The sequence below is a fragment of the Gopherus flavomarginatus genome, chromosome 14 (assembly GCF_025201925.1).
Source record: "Gopherus flavomarginatus isolate rGopFla2 chromosome 14, rGopFla2.mat.asm, whole genome shotgun sequence".
Classification (NCBI taxonomy): domain Eukaryota; kingdom Metazoa; phylum Chordata; order Testudines; family Testudinidae; genus Gopherus; species Gopherus flavomarginatus.
Window position 1 is genome coordinate 6136647 of NC_066630.1, and position 21996 is coordinate 6158642.

Genomic DNA, 21996 nt, shown 5'->3' on the forward strand with positions numbered 1-21996 from the left:
GGCTAATTGGTGTCTATACAGACAAAACCCTGGATATCAGGACTGTCCCTATAATCTGGGACATCTGGTCACCCTACTGGGACAGGCAGCAAAGCCTCTTGCTAGCACAGCAGCACCATGGCTTTGCTCAGCAAGCCGGTGTGAGAAGCCAGCCAGCCCAGCAGATGGCATTCACAGCAGCACGTGGCGAGCCCCTTCCTTTCCAGCCAGGCAGGAAATCACCCCTGACTGCTGGGAAGTGATTGTGCTCAGCTGGGTTGCTTCCCACGTGAGCTCTGCAGGGGCAGGGTGCATGGGCATACCGGCAGTGGGGTTCTGTTCAGTGCCCCCTGCAGTAACCCAGGCTGAAGACATGGGTAAGAAAAGCAAGAAGGAGAAGAAGGTGAAAGGGGCAGAGAAAACAGCTGCTAAGATGGAGAAAAAAGTCTCCAAGAGAGCTAAGAAGGAGGAGGTGAGTGGTGCTGGGGCAGGTCAGGAAGCAGGGGACTGATTCCCCCACCCAGCAGCGTGTGCATGCGGCTAAGGCAGCAAACACACTCACATTGTGCCATAGCTCGTGGTCTTGACTAACTAAAAGACTTTCCTCCCACATGCTGTTTTATTAGAGCCGCTTTTTTCTGAGGAGCTCACTTCTGCCAGTCTCATCGCGTGTGTGAGACTCTTCACCCTTTGGCTTTGAGATGCAATAGGCATTCATCCTCCCCAGGGATTTCTCTGAATAGCAAAACAACACACACAAGTGAAATTCAAAACAGAACCCTTGCATTTATTCTCATTCTGTCTGGGCTCTCTTCCCTATAACGTGAGCTTCACAAGCCATGAAAGTTTCTCTTGAAAGTTAAGCATGTGTTTAAGTGTTTCACTAGACAACCTTCCCTTTTCAAACAATGCAGTTGGCTTTTTTGGAAGGGAGATCTGCTGGTATTGAGAGGTACAGATGGTTTTGCCCATGTGGGTCTGGCCAGACTGAAGATTGGCCAAGCTGAAGATTTGCCCACGTTACCTAGTATTTTATAATTTGTATAATTTCTCAATGGCAATCTCAATCTCGACCCTCATCGGCTCAAAAAGTAGAATATTTATTCTGTAGTGGTAATGTTTCAGTTGTATGGGCAGTTGTCTTATTGGCCTGGTTGGTGACAAAAACAAGAAGGGGATTGTGTGAAATCTATTTTATTTATGATTGAGCTAGATCAAGTGATTCTCAACTTTTATAATTTCATTTTTGTTTTATGGGGGGGGGTGTTAGAAGTGTAATTTGTATGATAGAAGAAGGGCTGACTCTCTGCTTCATATCTTTAATACTATGACAGTTTGAATATGTGTACCTATTCTGTTGAGTATAATTGTTTTAATTCAAAAAATGCTGTACTAATAAACTAAAACACATAGACTGGACTGGGCTAGAGGGCTCAGCCCCTGCCAGAAATGATCCCCGCACGAGGGGTGGGGCAAATGGGAACTAGTAGAATTAAATTAAGACCGGACATTTGGAAGAACATGCTGACAGATCTATTAGGCTGTGGACTGCTTTCTCAAGGAAGCTAGCGTAAACCCCATTGCTTTGAGACATTTAAACGTAATGGGCTGAATGCTAGAAGATTTACTGTAGGGAACAATCTTTCATTTTCCCCATCTCCAATTCGCATGATTCTGTGAGCTTTAAAAATCCTAGAAACATTTCTATTGCTCTTAAAAAAAAATCAATTGGACAAATTATATTTAAAAAAAAAATTAAATTTGACCCGAGACCATGTCCCTTTACTCCCAGCCACCCTTGCTGCTGCAGAATAAGAAAGTTTAAACTAATTGATTCAAGTGTCTTACCCAGCGATCACAAGTATAGCAAAAAAAAGAAAGTTGGGCCAAGAAAGAATGAACAGTCCTAGTACTGTTAGGGCACATGGATGGTTTTAACTTTCCAACTCTTATCTAAAGAGGGAGTGGGGAAGAGATTTTCTTTGACTTTTGCATAATTTGTGGGTTTTAGGGTTGTGTGTTCTGTTTTTTAATTTACAGAAACTGAAGGAGAATAAAAGATAACATATGAATTTGTTTCTCCAGATGAAGTATAAATTTTAAATAGAAAACACATTTATCTTTGTACTTGTGCAGGAGTCAGGCCAAGAAAGAACAGTGGATTTTAACATCTGTCTGATTATATCTGCATATCAGTTACACAAATGCTGAAACAGCTGCCTTGTGCTAAGACTTGGGTTTCAGCTACCAGTTGTGCTACAGAATTGCTCACCAGCAAAGGTGAAACACCTCTGTAGGGTAGGAACTGTGCAGTAACCATGGCATTGTGTTACAACCTGCTTACAAATTCAGAAATATACAGTAGTGGAGACCAGCCCTTAGTGTAGGATGAAAAAATATATAACCTTGATACCTCATAGTTTAATGAGGTGAATCCAATCAAATTTAAGGAAAATTGAACTAGTGGCTAGTGTAGGTTTCCATGGTATGTGGATGACAATATATGCCAAGAAACTCATGCCCGACTGGCTGTTTACTTTCAGGAGGATCTGGAGGCCCTGATAGCAGAATTCCAGACATTAGATGCTAAAAAGACCCAGATAATTGAGACAGCCTGTCCCCCACCCTCACCAAGGTAAGAGATCACCTGGAACCATGATTGTTATTATCCATCAAGTGGTGGTATCAATGAAACTTGTTTAAGTTGTATCCTGAGAGTGGAGGATGTAGTATCAGGCTAAAACGCTTTTATGGAAGGATAAAAATGTATAGGGTATTCAGTCCTCGGAGCATTAAAGGGACCAGCCACGCCTCTCTGCTAACAGCTGCTTTTTAATCTTCCCTTCAGCCTGCTAAAAAGAGCCAAAGTGGGGAATTTTATCAAAGCTGGTGGTTAGATCTGAGGGCTTTGAGCGGTATAACATAGATGAGTGAAGAGGAACCTTGTGACTTGGGCTGGAAAGCTGAGGGCATGCTACCGGTAAAATTATGAGAGTGCCTTGTGAGATTCAAGATACAGTGGGCAAGTGGCCGGAGCACAGGACCGGTAACCTGGCACTGCAAGGGTCTAGTCCTGTAGCTGCCACTGATTCAGTGTCTTGAATGACACTTGACCTTTCTGTATGTGTTTCCCTTCTGTAAGGAGGAGATAATGATACTCCTCTACCTCACAAAGATGTTGGGAGGATCTGTTGTCAATGAGCTTCTCTGAGGTCTGATCCTGTGAAGTGCTAGATGCTGTCAGCTCCTGTTACATACAGGGGGTGGGGGAACTTAAGCGAACAATGGTATCTATGGAAGAATGATGCAGATAACTTAAAATGAGACAGCCCAATTAGAGTCAAAGCTGTGTGCCATGACGAAGCTAATCTTTGCTCCTTATCCATCAGTATTAAAATTAAAATCATGTCAAAGGCTGTGGTTAATGACAATGTAATGTGTGTTCCTAAAATAGGAGAGGATTTCAGATTAGCCTTTTTGGAAGTTTCCAAAAAGTTAATTTCTTCAGAAAGTTTTTGGTTTGGAAATAAAAAAAGATATCAGAAACTGATGGAGAGGCTCTTTGGCCTGGAGGGGAGAAATGCTAGCGCTTGTTAAATTATGCATCCAGAACTGTAGTGAGTAGCCTCCGAGCTGAGTGACAAATGGTTCTGTTATGTGCTCATGTCAGCCCATCTCTCTTTCTGACGCAGGCTGAACGCCTCCTTGTCTGCTCATCCCGAGAGAGACGAATTGATCCTTTTTGGAGGTGAATATTTCAATGGCCAAAAAGTAAAGTATTCTTCCATTTATCTATCTTTCCCCTCCCTCCCCATTGCCTTGACTATCATATGTATGGGTTTCATCTGGAGCAAAAATTCAAAGCGGAGGTCATAAAATATGCATTTTTCCCAGAATGAGAGCAAAATAGCCTTTAATTCCAGGCTAATACTGTCTCACACCTGAGCTGAGCTGTGTCAGCAGGATCAAGGAGCACTGGGGTCCATTAAGGGGTCAGAGTGATTGCATAAGCATCAATATTGCAGGGCATCATAATTTCTCTAGACTTGAGGGGCAAATATCTTCCATGTCATCTTTGGTTCCTGTTGTACTGTGTGTTTGCCTCATTTGCCCCCCCATGAAAGTGAGATGCTTCTGTTGGCCCAGAAGGGCTAAGCACTGGTGGTCCGTCAACACTCCTGCCTGCAGATCTTGCACTGATTTACCATATTCCTGGAGGCGGGAAGCTCCTTGTACTCCCTGGAAGCTCAAGTCTGTTTATAGTCATCGGGCCTTGATTCCGCACTACACTAGCCTGCGCTGGCTTTTAACAAGTTCCACTTGCGTCAGTCATTTCCTCTTGTTTTCAATCTGTCCTAGCTGAGCGCCACCTTTGTAGTACTCCATTGGAACGGCCATACTGGGTCAGACCAAAGGTCGCTCTACCCCAGTATCCTGTCTTCCAACAGTGGCCAGTGCCAGATACTTCAGAGGGAATTAACAGAACAGGACAACTAACGAGTAATCCATCCCCTGTCATCCACTCCCAGCTTCTGGTAGTCAGAGGTCCAGGGACACCCAGAGCATGGTGCTCCGTCCCTGCCCATCCTAGCTAATAGCCATTGATGGACCTATTCTCCAGGAGCTTTTCTTGTTCTTTTTTGAACCCTGTGATAGTTTGGGGCTTCACAGCATCCTCTGACAATGAGTTACACAGGTTGACTGTGCATTGTATGAAGAAATACTTCCTTATATTTGTTTTAAACCCACTGCCTATTAATTTCATTGGGTGACCCCTAGTTCTTATGTTAGGTGAAGGAGTAAATAACACTTCCTTTTTTATTTTTCTCTACACCAGTCAAGATTTTAAAGACCTTTATCATATCACTCTTAGTCTTCTCTTTTCCAAGCTGAAAAGTCCCAGTCTTCTTAATCTCTCCTCATGTGGAAGCCGTTCCATACCCCTAATCATTTTTGTTGCCCTTCTCCGTACCTTTTCCAATTCTAATATATCTTTTTAGAGATGGAGCATCCAGATCTCCACATAGTATTCAAGGTGTGGGTGTACCAGGGATTTATATAAAGGTATTAGGATATTTTTTTTGTCTTATTAGCTATCCTTTTCCTAATGGTTCCTAACTTTTGGTTGGTTTTTTTTACTGCTGCTGCACATAGAACGGATGTTTTCAGAGGATTATTCACGACTTCAAGATCTCTTTCGTGAGCAGTAACAGCTAATTTAGATACCATCATTTTGTATGTATAGATGGGATTATGCTTTCCAATGTGCATTACCTTGCATTTATCAACATTGAATTTCATCTGCCATTTTGTTGCCTAGTCACCCAGTTCTGTGAGATCCCTTTGTAACACTTCGCAGTCTGCTTTGGACTTAACTATCTTAAGTAATTCTGTATCGTCTGCAAATTTTGCCACCTCACTGTTTACCCCTTTTTTTTCAGATCCTTTTATGAATATGCAGAACAGCACTGCTCCCAGTACAGACCTCCGGGGAACACCACTACTTACCTCTCTCCATTCTGAAAACTGACCATTTATTTCTCCCCTTTGTTTTCTATCTTTTAACTGGTTACAGATCCATGGGAGAACCTTCCCTCTTATCCTAGTACTGCTTACTTTGCACAAGAGCCTTTGGTGAGGCACCTTGTCAAAAGCTTGCTGGAAGTCCAAGTGGATATAGCCACTGGATCACTGTGGACCTCTTATCATGGGCAGCCTTAGGCTGTGCAGCTGTGTTGGGCTCCATCTTTCAGGATCTCAACATCTCAAACATGCACCCAATCCAACTAGCCAAGGAGCCATCCCTGATTTTCCCCACAGTGATATCATTTTACCCAGGCACTAGCAGGTTGCACTGCAGACTGACTTCCCTAAGTAGCATCCTTGGCTTAGAAAGCTGATTCTCATCCTCACCTCCTGGCTTCTTGTCCCACGTAAACTGTGTGTAGGTCAGCAGTGACAATAGAGCCTCAGACAGCTGGTGGAGGCTCTTTGCAGTCTGAGGTGACTGCAGGCAGGGAGATGGTGGGTGGACCCTCTCGCAAATGGAGTGGGAACAGGATGGTTCCATACGCGTATTGCTTTGCATAGGGCCCCACAAGCCATAAACCCAATCCTGCCTATGGCAGTCTGATCCCCTAGCATGAGAGCAGAGTGATGCCAGGGACGCAGCAGGCTGGCCCTGGCTTGTTCTGCCTTAATAGAAAAGGACTGTTGCATTCCTTCAGTGTCTGGTAGAGGCTGGTTGAGAGTTTGACACACTTCTGTTAGGTAAAGTTAAATGGCGAGCTCTGGTGATACCCATTTTCCTTTTCCCTCCCACAGACGTTCCTGTATAATGAGCTGTACATTTACAACATCCGGAAGAACAGCTGGAGTAAAGTAGATATCCCAAATCCTCCTCCCAGGCGCTGTGCACATCAGGTAAAGCACTTGGCCTCCCAGGCAACGGAAGAGCACTTAGAATTACTCTGACGTTGTATTTCAAGATGCTATGGTAATAGACAGCTGTGTTTCCAAGGGGTTATGACTTTTTAGGATCCTAATCACAATGGGATGCCAATGTTGTGATCAAGCTGTGGCTCGTTGTGCTGAGAAACTAGAGGGTTGATCCTTCACTGTGACTTAAATGAATCAAACTGTACCATAGACTTGTCTATGGCTAAAAATTCTGTGCTTGAATAATAAGAGTATAGCAGTAGCAATATACTACTGACCACCTGACCGGCCTGGTGATGGTGATTGTCACCTCTCTGGTGCAGAGACCCACGTCTCTCTCCCTCCTGACCAGTGGTTTTTAAGGCGGTACAGCTGCCTGCCTGTCACTGTGATATTCCCAGCAAGCCAGACTGCTGAAAATGGCCAATCCTTACTTTGTCTCTGAGGGCTAGGACCAGTGTATTGCTTGCAGTTTACAAGTGACCACACAGCTCCTTCTAATGCTACGGTAACAGCAAAGTCTTTCCAGTCAACAGTGTGATACTGTTGCAAAAAAAGCAAACATGATTCTGGGATGCATTAACAGGTGTTTTGTAAACAAGACACGAGAAGTCATTCTTCCGCTTTACTCGGCACTGGTTAGGCCTCAACTGGAGTATTGTGTCCAGTTCTGGGCACCGCATTTCAAGAAAGATGTGGAGAAATTGGAGAGGGTCCAGAGAAGAGCAACAAGAATGATTAAAGGTCTTGAGAACATGACCTATGAAGGAAGGCTGAAGGAATTGGGTTTGTTTAGTTTGGAAAAGAGAAGACTGAGAGGGGACATGATAGCAGTTTTCAGGTATCTAAAAGGGTGTCATCAGGAGGAGGGAGAAAACTTGTTCACCTTAGCCTCCAATGATAGAACAAGAAACAGTGGGCTTAAACTGCAGCAAGGGAGATTTAGGTTGGACATTAGGAAAAAGTTCCTAACTGTCAGGGTAGTTAAACACTGGAATAGATTGCCTAGGGAAGTTGTGGAATCTCCATCTCTGGAGATATTTAAGAGTAGGTTAGATAAATGTCTGTCAGGGATGGTCTAGACAGTATTTGGTCCTGCCATGAGGGCAGGGGACTGGACTCGATGACCTCTCGAGGTCCCTTCCAGTCCTAGAGTCTATGAGTCTAACCCTTCCGCAAGAGTTGTGGCCCCGTGGGGCAGAAAGTCCTGTGTGTTTGCTGGATCAGGAAGAAGAGCCCCAAATCAGTTTAAGTTCAGGCTTTTTATCCAAAAATTCTTTCTTTGTCTCTTGGTCTCTGGAGAATCCAGTTGGAATGAGTACACGCGAGGCTTCCCAGGACAGGATATCTCTGTGTGGGGTTACAATCTGGGTGATTTGCCTTCAGCACCACCCATGGTTTTGGTTCCTGGAGGAGCTGTGGCAGTCCTCCCCCATGGAGTAGGACACAGTTGAACATAAACCGTGCAATTAATACAGTGGACCCCAAAGATACTTAAACTTAATTCAGTAAAGTCTCCCAAGGATGTGGCAGGAAGCTGCCATATCTGTCTCAAACAATTTCCCCATGTTCCGCAGAGGCAACTGATGCCTATGCAGAGGAAATTATTCTGTAATTTCTGAGATACTGCACACAGCAGGCTTCTGTTGTTCCTTCGACGACGGGCAGCCCTTCACGTCTGGGTTACCAGATCAAGTTGGGTGAGAGAGCAGTTCGGTCTTTCTCTCCTCTGGTGCATTTGCCAATACGGTTGCTTGTCAGTGCCAGTTGTGGAGGTGGTTTTTATTATGCAAACAGCTGTGCCCTGGGAACTAGGCTGAGCCCTCTCCCAACTCATTTTACACTGCTTGTGCTGCCTGAGGAACCTCTTCACAGACCCCCCACTAATTTCAGTAGGGGGCTGCTGATGTGGTTCACAGTGGAAAACTGGGGGCGTAGGTGTGGTACGATTAGCATGGGTTGGGGTTTTTTTTTTTTTATAGCGATTAGAAAAGTAATAGACTTTTTCTCTTCTAACTCAGCCTCCTCTGATGTTCTCTTCCCCCTGTTGGTAAAGACAGAATCACCCTGACACTCTGATACCGCATAAGTGGTCTTAGGGAAGGCGCTTTTAAATGAATACTACTTGGTTGGTTTAAAGCCCCCAAAGTTGCTTAATAAAACCTTGCACTTCTGTAGCGTCCTTCAGCTATATCTCAAAGTGCTTTTCAAGCTAGGTAAAAGGTCTGCAATGTCACTGAAATGCATCCACTGCTATGGTGGGGCAGTTTTTCACATGCGCAGAGCAGTTTAGGACAGGAAGTGAAAACAATATGGAATTCAGACAGAAGCAGTGTAACTCCTGTATGAAATGCGGGCAGGACACCAGGGTAAATACCTGATTTATCAAAACAAACCAACCCAAACAAACAAGGGATCTCTGATTGCCACAAGAGGTCAGGACCTTGGCCGTGTGTCTCATCTGAAAGACAGCAGCACAGTACCACTGGCATCATGCTGGGCTGTTGGACCAGGTATTATTTGTAGTATAGAATCACCTAGGAGCTCCAGTCATGGACCAGAAGCGTTTGGAGCTAGGTGCTATGCAAACATAGAAGAAAAAGATAGCCCCTGTCCCCAAATGCTTAGAATCTGAGCATGAGAGAAGAGACAGCAGATGGAGACACAGCGACCTAGGGGAGAATCCAAGGAAACCATGAGGCAAGATTGGTCAGCATGCCAGGCTGTGGTCTCAGCAGCCTAAACGATTGTCAAATTTCTGTTCGGTTTCACAGCAGACTCAGCTACTGATTCTGAAGGAAGAGCTCCACTTGCTGCATTGGCAACTCTATTTCCCGCGGTGCCTGGGTTCCTTATTCAAGTCTTGACTTAGTCTAACTTTGCATAGCTTGTTAAATTCTTATTATTTAGTATTTATATTACCGTAGTGCCCAGAGGCTGCAATCCTTTGTGCTGGTTGCGATGCTAATATAGAGGTAGACTTGATCCTTGCCTCAAGAGTTGGTGATGAATTACACCACCAGGGCAAAGAGCTGCGAGGAAATAGGGTTCTAAAACACTGATTCATTCCCCATTTTGCACTGTGATGAGAACCCTAGCATTTTCTGTAGGCAGAAGTATCAAAGAAGGATGGGTGACCCTAGAAAGAAGATTCATATCAGTCGTTAGGTTTCTTAGAAGTTTCGTTTCACATTTAATGGTCCTATCTGCAAATGCTCACTCCTAAGTGTGGCAGTACTTACTATGGTGAGTCGTCCTGGTAAGGGACTACTCATGGTAGTAAGTACTATGCCTAGGAGTAAGTGCTTGCAGAATCGGGCCCTTTGTTTGCCCAGAATCTTTACACTAGACAGAAAGCTGTTTGTAGTGAATTATATTTACACAACTTTAAAATCTCCTAAGAAAAATCTTTAAAATGTTGAGTGAAACGTATAGGTAAGGTATTGGAGTATTTAGGGTTGTATATTCCAGATGGTAAATGTGACAAGTATTAACTAATGAGTACATAAAATTGTTAATCAGACACAGGCAGGCAAAGCATTTACGTTTCCAAATGGGCTAGGATTGAATTAATGCATCGTTCATGTGCGTGGTATTAATCATAGTTACTAGTTGCTGCATTTTTGATAAGCCATAAGATAAGTCTGGGAAAGTAACTTCAAATAATAATTTTAAATAGGCCTGGAATATGATATCCTAGAACAAATGCATTAAATTGCCAGAAGTTAACGGTTTTCTTTTGTTCTTTTTGCTCATACGAGCACTGCTAATCCTGGCTGTTTGAAGTGACAGTGTCCAGCAGGTGGCACTCTAACAATTAAATCTTACTACCAGGCTGCCTACCAGGGAATTGCAACAGACAACTAACTGCTCATGTCATTTTTTGTTTTAATTTTACCTGGAGCGCTTTGTGGTGTATTTTCTGTTTGATATTTAATTACTGTTACAGGGAGAAAATTCAGCAAAGTTAACTGACTAGTCTTTTGCCTTCACTGCAATTTTGTTTGTAAACATGTCCCTCATTAGCTAGCAGTTAGAGTAAACAGAAGTGCGTCTTGGGATCATCTGTGCATATCTGCAGCCTGGTTTGTTAGCTTTAGCCTCTGACACAGAATCTCCCCTGGGCATGACATCCTGCTGTTCCACCTTACAGTCAAAATACTTTGCTACCAAGTATTTGTGGAAGCTGGGATCTTGGCTTTATGATTGATTTGGAGCCATATCTTCAAAGAGGTGCACACAGTGACATACCTGCTTTTGTACTTGCCAAACTTCTGTTTGCAGATACCAGATCCCTGTGGAAATCATGTGTTTGCACAAGCAGATAGCCAGTTAGGTATCTACATTGCAACATACTTTCCTGCAAATCCATGATTTTCATATGCATTATCTCTCTGCGAGTATAAATTAGGCTCTTACCCAAATCTTGGGAGACCCAGAACAAGGAATTGAGCCTGGGTCTCCCAAGTCATAGGCTGATTCTCAGGCCGCTGGACCATGTTTCCTGTCATGGTTGGTCCTCTCATGAGGTTGCCTGCTCTTTTGTGGCACATCATCTACACGTAAGAAGGCAGGAACTTCCCACTTTCTGTATGCCGCTGTGTCTTCCCCAGATAGCCAGTGTGTTGTCTATGGGATGCATGGCTAGAGCTGAATGACTGGAGAGTTGCTGCCAGACCCCAGTCTTGGGCATGATAGTCTAGAGAGCTTCCCCTCTTGCTGGTGGGAGGGACTTTAAACATTTCTTTTGAAAGATAAATCCCAATGAATTTTCCCAGTGTGAGCCAGATTAACAGACCTGACAGCATGATGCTGCAGCGAAGGGTTATCATAACCTAGTCCCAGATTTGGACCTTAGCGTCCAAAATATGGGGGTTAGCATGAAAAGCTCCAAGCTTAGTTACCAGCTTGGACCTGGTAAAACTGCCACCACCCAAAAAATTAGAGTGTTTTGGGGCACTCTGGTCCCCCCAAAAACCTTCCCTGGGGACCCCAAGACCCAAATTCCTTGAGTCTCACAACAAAGGGGAATAAACCATTTCCCTTCCCTTCTCCCTTCCAGGTGTTCCCTCCCTGGGTTCCTGGAGAGATAAACAGAAGCAAACTCCGTGAATCTAAACAGAGGGATTCCACCCTCCCCGTTTCCAGCCTTGGAAAACAGAAGTACCGAGAGCTAATCTCTCTTCCCCCTTCACCCAGAGGGAATGCAAAGTCAGGCTAGTAAATCTAACACACACAGATTTCCCCCTGACTTCTTCCTCCCACCAATTCCCTGGTGAGCACAGACTCAATTCCCTGGAGTTCCCCACTAAAGAAAAACTCCAACAGGTCTTAAAAAGAAAGCTTTATGTAAAAAGGAAGAAAAATACATAAAAATGGTCTCTCTGTATTAAGGTGACAAATATAGGGTCAATTGCTTAAAAGGAATATGAATAAACAGCCTTATTCAAAAAGAATACAATTCAAAACACTCCAGCAACTACACACATGTAAATACAAAAAAACAAACCTATCTTTGTACTCACAACTTGGAAACAGAAGATTAGAAAGCAGGAAATAGAAAAATCCTTCCCATAGCCGAGAGGGAGATAGGCAGAAGACAAAGAACTCACACACAAACTTCCCTCCACCCAGACCTGAAAAAGTCTGGTTTCCTGATTGGTCCTCTGGTCAGGTGCTTCAGGTTACCTCTTTCCAGGTGTAAGAGACATTAACCCTTAGCTATCTGTTTATGACAAGGGTGCACCAGAAATCCACCGTAGGCAATAAGCAATTTTGATTTTAAACTCCAGATATCTCGTCTTTCCATCCCTTACCGTAGCCAAGCAATGCTGCAACAGTTGCTGCTATTTGTCTGTCATATTCCAGAAGCAGCTGCATATTTGACTGACTAAATTCCCGAGCCCCTGAGTTTTTAAAGGCTATATGACATGTTCTGTCTCTCTCTCCCGGCAGGTTGCAGTGGTGCCCCAGGGTGGTGGACAGCTATGGGTATTTGGTGGAGAGTTTGCTTCTCCTGACGGGGAGCAGTTTTACCACTACAAGGATCTCTGGGTCCTGCATTTGGCCACCAAGACTTGGGAGCAAATCAAGTAAGTGAGATGTTCTGAACTTAACCCTGTTGACTTCATTGCGAGCTGCATTTGCTCAGGCCCGGTTTGGTCCCTTGTGTGGCTGCACGATTTTCCGGCTGTCTTCAGGTCTATTTTTGTGGGCTCTGATTATTTCTCGTGGTGCATGTGCTAGAAAAGGTGGAGATGCTCTGTGACTCCCAGGGGGCCTGCATCCAGGAATCAACAGAAAATAAGAGATCTGCTCTCAATGGGAAAAACTGTAACCTTTGTAATCGAACAAGTTCTGCAGCACAGCTGTTTTTCTGCATTGTCGTTTTCTGCCATGACCAGCATTGTGTCATGTGGCTTATTCTCCCCTCCCACTCTGGACAGCGACAGCTGTCATATTTTAATGCAATTCCCTTTCATTGCTCCATCCATCTAGACTGTTGGAGAGGCCTTGCCTTGGTTTTGAGCTTGCTTGGAGGGATCATACAGCACTAGGAGGAGCAGACCTCCTTGCTTAGCCACATGACTATGCCAGAGGGGAACTGAAGGGACTCCACCCTACCTCTTCATTCTGGCTTAAAAACATGTTTAAATATCTGGCCGCAGAGCAAAGCTCTTGCACCCAGTTAGCAATCACTGTCCCAGAGAGGCCTAGTGGTTGAATAGCTGAGGTCTTTTGCATATCAGCACCTCCCTGCACTTTGGCTGCTAGCTTTTGTGTTAGCTTTTATGCGTTTACGAGAGAGGATGAGGGTGTCTTTGAGGATAAGGTGATGGACTGAGGTACAGCAGCTCTGGGTTAAATCCTTGGTTCTACTACTGACCCTCTCCATGACCCTGAGCAAGTCACTTAATTTCTTTGTCGCAGTTCCCCATCTGTAAAATAGGGATAATAATCCTTACTGAGTCTGTCTTGTCTGCTTTGAGTGTGAGATCCTCAGGGCAAGGACTGTCTCTTACAGTATCTTTGCACATATAGTAGGACAGTGGTCAGGGTATTAAGCCACAGGACTAGGAATCAGGAGACTTGGCTTCTCTCGTGATTTTGCAGCTGACTTCCTGGGTGACCGTCCCTGTTTTTCCCCCATCTGCAAGATGGGAGTAAGAATACTTCCCTGCTTCCCAAGAGGATGTCAGAGGCCTAAGTTGCTAGTATTAATGTAGCCCTCTGAAACCCTGGGATGGAAGGTGCATGACATGCGTAGGCTGTCAACGACAATGCAAAGAAATGATTACGGGGGATTCCTGGCATGGGCTTCAGACATTTGACCACTCAGTCAGAATCCAAGTGATTCTAATTTTCAGCAGCCCACTGGCTGAGAGGGAGTTAGTTAACTTTCAGACCGCTAGCGTCTGGTGCTAGCGCCTGGATGCCAGACTCGCTCTAACCTGGTCCTGGGCCTAGAGGTGTCAGTCTAACAACAGACCTAGTTTATCATGTGAAGGGGGAGTGCAGATTACTCCAATGAATTACTTCGTTAATTTGCTGGGAGTCATTGTTGAGGTAAATCTTCAAAAATGGTGATATTTTCTCAGGGGAAAGTATAAAAAACCAGTTACGATGGCCATTGGGGTCCCTCCATACTGATCTACCTATTTTGCTTGCACAGATTTTTCCAAACTTATACAAGTGCATTGCTCTGCAGGTGACCTCCCCCCTCTTCCCACCCCCCAAAAAAAAACTATCCACGTGCTTCTGAGAGTTACTATTCTGGTAGGATGAAATCTCTGGCAGCAGGGGAATTACCTAGCATAGCTTCCGCACGCTGCTGAGACGGATTTAAAGTTTGCATTTCATTAGGGGCCCAGTCCTGCCAGCTGTACATGCCCTCAATTCTCATTGACTTCAGAAGGTCCTCAGCACCGTGCTGGGTCAGACCCTACTCCCGTATGTTTGATGCTTAGCTCTTGAGGTGCCATGGGATTTGTTAGATTTTCCAGCCCCACAGGGACAAACCCATGTGCATTGTACAATGGAAAGAGAAGTTGGTTTCAAACTTCCAGTGCATTGTTACGATCAACAAACATGGCAAGCGGGGGAATATAGTTTTTGCATAACGACAAATACATTTCCTTTGAAGTCAGTGGGAGTTGAGGGCACTCAGCCCTGTGTAGGATTGGGCCTGTATTGAAATACCAACTTTCAGGGTTAATGAGCAGAAGTACTAGGTACCTCTTCTTGCTAGGAGAGCAGGATACCTCCTCCATGAAACATTGCCACATAAGAACAGAACAACTGGTCAGACCACGGTCTGTCTTGCCCAGTTTCCCCTCTCTCTGGCCTGTACTCCTGCTTCAGGGGGAGTGTACAGATCAGGGACATTTGGAGTGATCACCCCAAGTGCGGGCTTGCATCTCTGACCATCATGGCTAATAGCTATTGATGAACCTGTCCTCCATGAACTTGTCCAGTTCTTTTTAGAACCCAGTTGTACTTTGGGCCATCACACCATCCCATGGCAATGAGTGCCACAGGTTAGCAGTGCGTTGTACTTCCTCTTGTTGGTAGATGTACTTCCTCTTGTTTGTTGTTTGTGGTGATGCCTGGCTGCAATTCACGTGGTTGTGATTACATTTTGTTGCCCTCAAATATATGATTATAATTAGAGATGTAACTATTTCATAATTAAACCAATGTTCCTGTTTCTATGCATGCGGATAATCATTGCATCCTATCAACATTTAACAAGCCCTGAAACTTTTAACATTCACTATACCTTTTCCCTGGGATCTTATGTCACCATGGCCACGTGGCTTGCAACCCTGTGTCCATTTGTCCCCTTGTTTTGCAGGCAACTCGCTTGCTGGAAGCCAGTCTTTCAGTCTGGTCTGCATTTCATGATAGCACATGTGCTACGCTCCTGATGTTAAAATAAAAACAAAGTGCATCTCCGCCTCTTCTTTGGGAAGAGGTCCAAGATCTGTGTTCATGAGAGATTTCGCGGAGGAGGTTGGGAGTGGGGGAGACATCTTTGTTTTAATGCTAACCTGACCGAGTGCAGAAATCAAGTTTCTGCTGTCTTTGTGCTGTTTCATGTGGCATCTTGATTACAGTCTGCAGGGGAAGGGGGGAAGGACGGACAAAGCAGATCAAATCTGCTGTATTACGTTTTTGTCAGAGGCGTGAAACATGTTGCACTTGCTTTATTTGGAACTTTTGTCTGCTCCCCCGATCCTGCATGTGTGTAGCTTTATTCATGAGAATATTTCCACTGAAGTTTATGGGAATGCTGCTGTGAATAAAGTTACACACCTGCTTAAGTGGTTGCCAGACAGAGGCCTAGATGCTGGCTATCTGTTGGGATTATTGCTCCCATGGGAATGGGTGACGCCAGGCATAACCAATCCATTGGTACTAGAAGCCAGTGTAAGTCTGTGTTTTCAGGTACTCTGCATACCTGCTAGACTTCCATGTCAAAAACATGAATGAGTGTGGTGATTGTGGAGTTGCTGGACCTGAGCGGCTACGTTGGAGTCATGTTGCATTAGCCACTCTCGTGTTCTGAGGCTTCAGTTAGCAGGTGCAACATCAGCTTAACACACACACTGTATAACCTGCATGGAGATGAATGAATGCAGTGGGCAAATTTATCCAGTGAAACAGAACCCAGTGTATGGGAGATTACAAGTTTGCCTTCTGCCAGCACCTTAACACTGTTGATTTGATTAATCTGTGGCAGTGGGATAGCAGGTGGTGTTGCGAGAGAACTGCTGTGGAAAAACATTGAGCAGCAAACCACCCCTGGTCTAAACAGCTGTTTCTCCAGCCTTTCCCTGTGTTCATCTTAAAACAAAAACAAAGAAATGGCTGGAAAAATGGAAGACAATTTCCAAACTGTGCCAAAAATTGATTTATTGAGATTACCCTGCTGTGGGCTTTGAAATGTGGAGTGGTTTCAGGTGACGCGAGCACACACTCGACAGCTCAGTCCATCGTGTACGAGGTGCATTCAGTGTTTGTTGGATTGCGTGGCTTCCTAGAACCATCTTGGAGCACCTGATTTCTACCCCTTTCACCCCTTCCAATAATGGCCTTTTGTATAAGGCACGTGGGGCGCTAGAGTCTTGAGTTCAGTTCCTGGCTATGCCACAAACTTCCTGTCTGATCCTGGGTGTCACTCAGTCTCTTTGTACTTCAGTTCCCCATCTGTAAAATGGAGATAATGCTGCTGTTTTCCTTTCACTTTCTGTCTGTCCTGTCTTTGCAGCAGGGACTGTCTCTAGCACAACAGGGCCCTGAATTTGTTAGGTCTCTGAATGCAACTGTCATGTGAATAGTAAGAAGAGTATGTGGGATTTGTGTTTAGAGTCCTAAATAATTTCTTATGTTATTTATTTCAAAGCTTCCATTTCAAACTGGAATATTTACTTCTGAGCGAATAAAGTATTATGATTACACAGACTTCATCTGTGACTTTACGCATGTCTCTCAATCTGTGCTTCAGTTTCCTGTGTGAAAAATGTAGATAATACTTCCTGTCTCCCCTCTTGTACTGTGTCGTCTATTTAGATTGCAAGCTTTTTGAGGCAGCGACGGTCTCTCACTATGTGTAGGTACAGCGCCTAGCACCATGGGGCCCCAGTCTCTGTTCTTAGACTCTAGGTGCTTCTATAATACAAATCGTAACAAATAATCCCAAAGCCCTTCACATACTAAGATTTTGAGATCTATGGATGAAATGTGCTAGATAAGAGTCAGATATTATTATAAGACTGTGACCCAGGTCCCGGGGAGCCATACTGAGGGTACTTAATTCGGTCAAACTGCAAAGAATGGGGCAGACAATCCCCACCTGGTTTGTCATTCCAAGTCCACTGAAATTTAGCCTCGTAACTGCTTCTATAATACCTTACTGGTTGGTTACCCAGAAGGTTAGACCTCTGCCCAAGTCAAATATGATGAGGATTACTGAAAATCTTATTCATCATATAATAAAGTTCTACCAATTCCAAAGGATCGGACACATTACCTCCCAGGTTAATAAATATTCCAGATCTTACCCAAATACACGCTTACAGCCAATTCTTATTAACTAAACTAAACTAAATTTATTAAAAAAGAGAGAGAGAATCTTGGTTAAAAGATCAGTAGACAGACAGACAGACAGACATGAGTACCATTCTGAGATCAGTTTTATAATAGAGATGGTGAGCTTTGTAGTTGCAAAGAGTTCTTTCAGAACTAGTCCATAGCCCCGTATTCGTATTCTGGGTGATCCAAGTGGGACTGGAGATCTCAGTCTTACCACTCAAGCTTCCCCTGCAAAAGCATTAAGTAGATCTGAGATAAAAAGGATCAGGACCCAAGACAGTTCCAGGCCTTCTCTTGACAGCTCGGAGTCCTTAGGTGAACATTAGGCAATCATCGAGACTTTCAAGTAGACCTATTTCCTAAGCATCACTGGTAATTAGCTACACGGATTAACAAAAGGCAATTGCCTGTTTTCCACCGTTCGCAGGTGATTTGCTGTATACTTCAAGGAGAGATCAATACAGTGATGTCACTATATTTACAGTTCATTAATTGAATACAGCATAGACAGGAACTGTTGGGTTACACTGTTAACTTCTGACTATATATATGTAAAAACACAAACATTATCTACCAGTATGTCTCTAAAGGTTGAATTTGGGTCACTTATCCTGCAGGATGCTTAACCCTTTCTGGCATGTGTCTCAAAAACACATCTGGGCATCTAGCACAGAGGCAGTGTAGGCAAGACAATAGTCTTTTAAGTCCCCACTGAAAGAACCACATGGTTTTGAATGTGTGAACCTGTGGTGGGTGAACAGTTGAGATCATCCTGCTGGGATTTGAACTTATGTTTCTAGGAAATCTAGTTATTTCAGTCCTGGAGCTTAGGCCAGAAAGGATGGCTTAGTGATTTAAAGCCTAGCAGTTCGTGCTACTGGGCCTTTAGCAACCTCACAGGAAGCTTGAGACGTGTTGGCTAATTGATACTGATAAGAAAAGACAGAAGCCCACTGCTTTGCAAAGGCTGAAAGGTAAATGGAGCCTATGACCCTAATGCCATTGCTGTGCGTGTCACGACACAGATCAAAGGAGCGATATTCACTAGTGGACACGTGACAAAGTATAATTATTGCAGCCATTTTACTTGTTTGCATTTTGCACGCATATTTTAAAATTCCAGCAGCTATGTTGAAACCACCTTGTTGTTTGTTTGTGTTACAGCAGTGCCCAGAGGCCCCAATCCAGACATTATTTATTGACCACTCTACAGCAGAACAAAGTTTTAATCAATTTACACCTTTTCTTCCTGAAGAAAGCATTCATTTCTAGGCAGACAGCTCTCTATATGTGGCCCAGTTCATGCCAAAGTGAGCCAATGATCCCCCAAAAGCCGGATTTTTACTTCCCTATGTGGAAATCTGTCTACCCTGTGACCACCTTCATTGGAGCACCTGAGCACTTACAAGCCCTGTGATACATCTCGGACAGTTTTGTGAAATAGGAAGCTGTAAATATTTCAGGACAGTGTTTTTGGAGCGATTGCTTAACACCCTTTACAAAGCAAGCTGGAGCAGTCCCCAGTGATGCGACTGCTGCTGGAATCTCGTGTTTCGTTCAGGTGCATTCAGTCCAAGGATGTTGATACATTGGAGAAGTTTTAGAGAAGAGCCATGAGAGTGATTAAAAGATTAGAGAAATGCCTTAGTGGCAAACTCAAAGAGCTCCATCATCTTAGCTTAACAAACAGAAAGTTAAGGGTTCACCTGATTACTCTGTAAGTATATATGCAGGGAACAAATATTTAATAATGGGCTCTTCAGTCTAGCAGAGGAAGGTCTAACACGATCCATGGCTGGGAGTTTGAAGTGAGACGCATTCAGACTGGGAATAAGGTGTGCATTTTTAACAGCGAGAGTAATTAACCATTGGAACAACTTACCAAGGGTCATGGTGGATTCTCCATCACTGACCATTGTAAAATCAAGACCTGATGTTCTTTTCTTAAAGATCTGCTCTAGGAATTTTTCGGGGAAGTTCTATGGCTTGTGCTATACAGCAGGCCAGACTAGAGGATCACAAGGGTCCCTTCTGTGTCTAGATTACATCCTGTCCTCCTGATAAAAGCATTGAGAATTTACAGCTCCCTCCCACCTGGCTGCATTGTGATATCAACCCCCATGAAACAAAGCTTTATCAGAGACTTGCTCAGCCTGTCTCTGAAATGTGTTTCTGGGCCACGAAGCAGGTACAGTGTTTTACATTATTGCCAGGATTGCTTGACCAGATTATGAAGTTTCCTGTTTGGTGGTGTGAGGCGTGTTAAACCTTCTGTCTCTATAAACAGGTACATCTTTAGGTGATTCTGAGCTTTTTCTTTTTTAACCTTTCCAGGGTTTTATCTGAAAATTATGATAAAAATGAATTAAAAACTGAAAGTAAATCATGAGCTGAGTGGGATTTCCTCTCTCTTTATTTGTGTGTTGCCGTATTAAGATTATAAACTCTTCAGACAAGAGAGTTTTCTTGCTATGGTGCACTAAGTTTTCTAGCAAAAAATTCCCACTATCAGCGATGGTGGTACTAGTGTAGACAAGACTTCCGTAGCAACTGATGTTTTTAACATTGCCTTGTCTAGACCTGTTCTGGGCAGGGTTAGACGACACAGTGGATAAAACACCAGTAGCTCATCTACTCTAATGCTCCTGCGCTGGAGCTCCTCTGGTGGTAACAATGGTGGGAAACTTAGGGGATCTCTCTATTCTATGGTTTTTTACCTATGTCAGTGAAGTTTTATAGAACATTATTGGTCTAGGGTTTAGAGGGGTGTTTGTGCTTATTCAAAGTGTTATTTAACCCTTACAAAATATAAAAGGTGAAATTTTCAATTTAAACTGATAAATTTGGATCCATTGGGGTAAAATCTTACCATCTTGTTAAATAATACAGTATCTTGCTGAGCATGGGAGAGAGCTTAGCTCGGAGAGATCTTGACTCATAAATGCAGAAATCCATTTGGGGACCAATTTATCTGAAAATCTCTCTGCAGTGCAGTTCTCTCTATCTCCTTTGGGATCTGCCTCTGATTTTGCAGATTCCCTTTGCAATTTAAATGGAAGAGAATCGTTCCCCCCTCCCCCGTACTTTGCTTTCTCAAGTGCCTTGTTTTGAGGTGGAGGAGGAGGGAGTTGGAGCCTGACATGAAGTTTCAGGATAGAAATATTTTTTAAAATCAGGATTGTATCTTTGGGAGGATTTTTGTTTTAAATCAAATGTTATAGAGTAGACATTCATTTAAGGCCCATTCCAGCAGGTGCCTGCTGATTCCAGTAACCACATTTTTAGCATCTGTTTTGCGTTCTAAATTGCAATTTTTAGGGAGAGGAAGAGAAATCTTCTGATCCAAAGCACAGCGAAGGTCAGTGGGAGTCTCTCTTAGTTCACTTCACTGCGTTTTGGGTCAGGCCTCCAATTGGAATATTAATTGTTTGGAAATCATGGAGTTGATTGCACAGTTGTGTGTGCTTGTTTATGAAGAACAGTCATGAAAATCAATGAATAAGCTTTTTACCATTCAGAAATGGCAATTGGCTTCAGAGAAAACACTGACAGTAGAGACAGAGAATATGTATGGGACCAAAATTGCCTTGAAAGCAGGGGCTTATTTTATTGTAAACATTGATTTAAAACCCCTTTTTAAAAAAAATAAAAAAGCATTATGCTCTGGAGAAATCTACTGGCAATTTCTTTATCAAAGAGAAAGAAAATAGTGATTTTAATGCTTGATCAAATGGAAGATGCCTTTAACAACAAAAGCCTGGAAAACTGCGCCTCCTCCTGCTAGAATAAAAATACATGAGAGCAATTTTAATCCATTTCTTACCTACATGCTACCCCTGTGATTGGGTTTTTTATTCTGAGTAGTGTGAGATTATCATTTTGGGGGGGATTTGGGGCTAATTTATTCTTTTATCTGTGGAAATCTATCTTGGCTCTTTATAGGTATATAATGCCAGTTGAAAGATAGCAATGGATTCTTTCAACCCTTGATAAACAATTGGCTTGCAGTTCCGTATTCATTTAGGTGATGATCCTGCAAAGAGGCTCATGGCTTAACTTTATCTATTTGAGGAGTCTCCTTGAGTTCAGTAGTGCTAATCACATACATGTTCGGGGGACTGGTGCCTTAGCAGGGATTAATATGTTGTAGGATTTACCTAGAGAGGCAAAGAACAAACAAGGGAATAAACTGGAAGTTTCCATATGAATTAGTGCTGGGCCTCAAGGACAAAGAGTCCCCCAAGTTTGGGAGTGTTGGTTCAGGCTGATTTCTAAGGTGGCTATTAGTCAAATAAGGGTTCACTTCTGTTAATGTGGTAGATCTTTATTGTTCTTCAGAAAATGTTGCTTTCAGTTGGCCTACAGCTTTTGGGCATTGACAGATGGGGACTTGGGGCTCGCTTCAGGAAGTGGAAGCCACAGGAAAGTGATGAAGGCTTGAAAAGACCATCTATATCCCCCTGCTTATTTAATGTCTAAAATAAC

The 21996-nt window shown here is 43.5% G+C and overlaps 1 protein-coding gene across 2 annotated transcripts in view; it reads left to right on the top strand.

Moving 5' to 3' along the window:
- Window positions 1-258: 258 nt before the first annotated feature.
- The window catches only part of KLHDC4 (kelch domain containing 4), a 47200-nt gene continuing 25462 nt past the window's right edge, over window positions 259-21996 (top strand). For both annotated transcript variants that reach the window (XM_050922604.1, XM_050922605.1), the window contains exons 1-5: window positions 259-451; window positions 2523-2614; window positions 3672-3750; window positions 6304-6402; window positions 12373-12509. In XM_050922604.1, the coding sequence (XP_050778561.1) occupies window positions 293-451; window positions 2523-2614; window positions 3672-3750; window positions 6304-6402; window positions 12373-12509 (566 nt within the window). In that variant the 5' untranslated portion in view covers window positions 259-292. The remainder of the gene's footprint in view (window positions 452-2522; window positions 2615-3671; window positions 3751-6303; window positions 6403-12372; window positions 12510-21996) is intronic.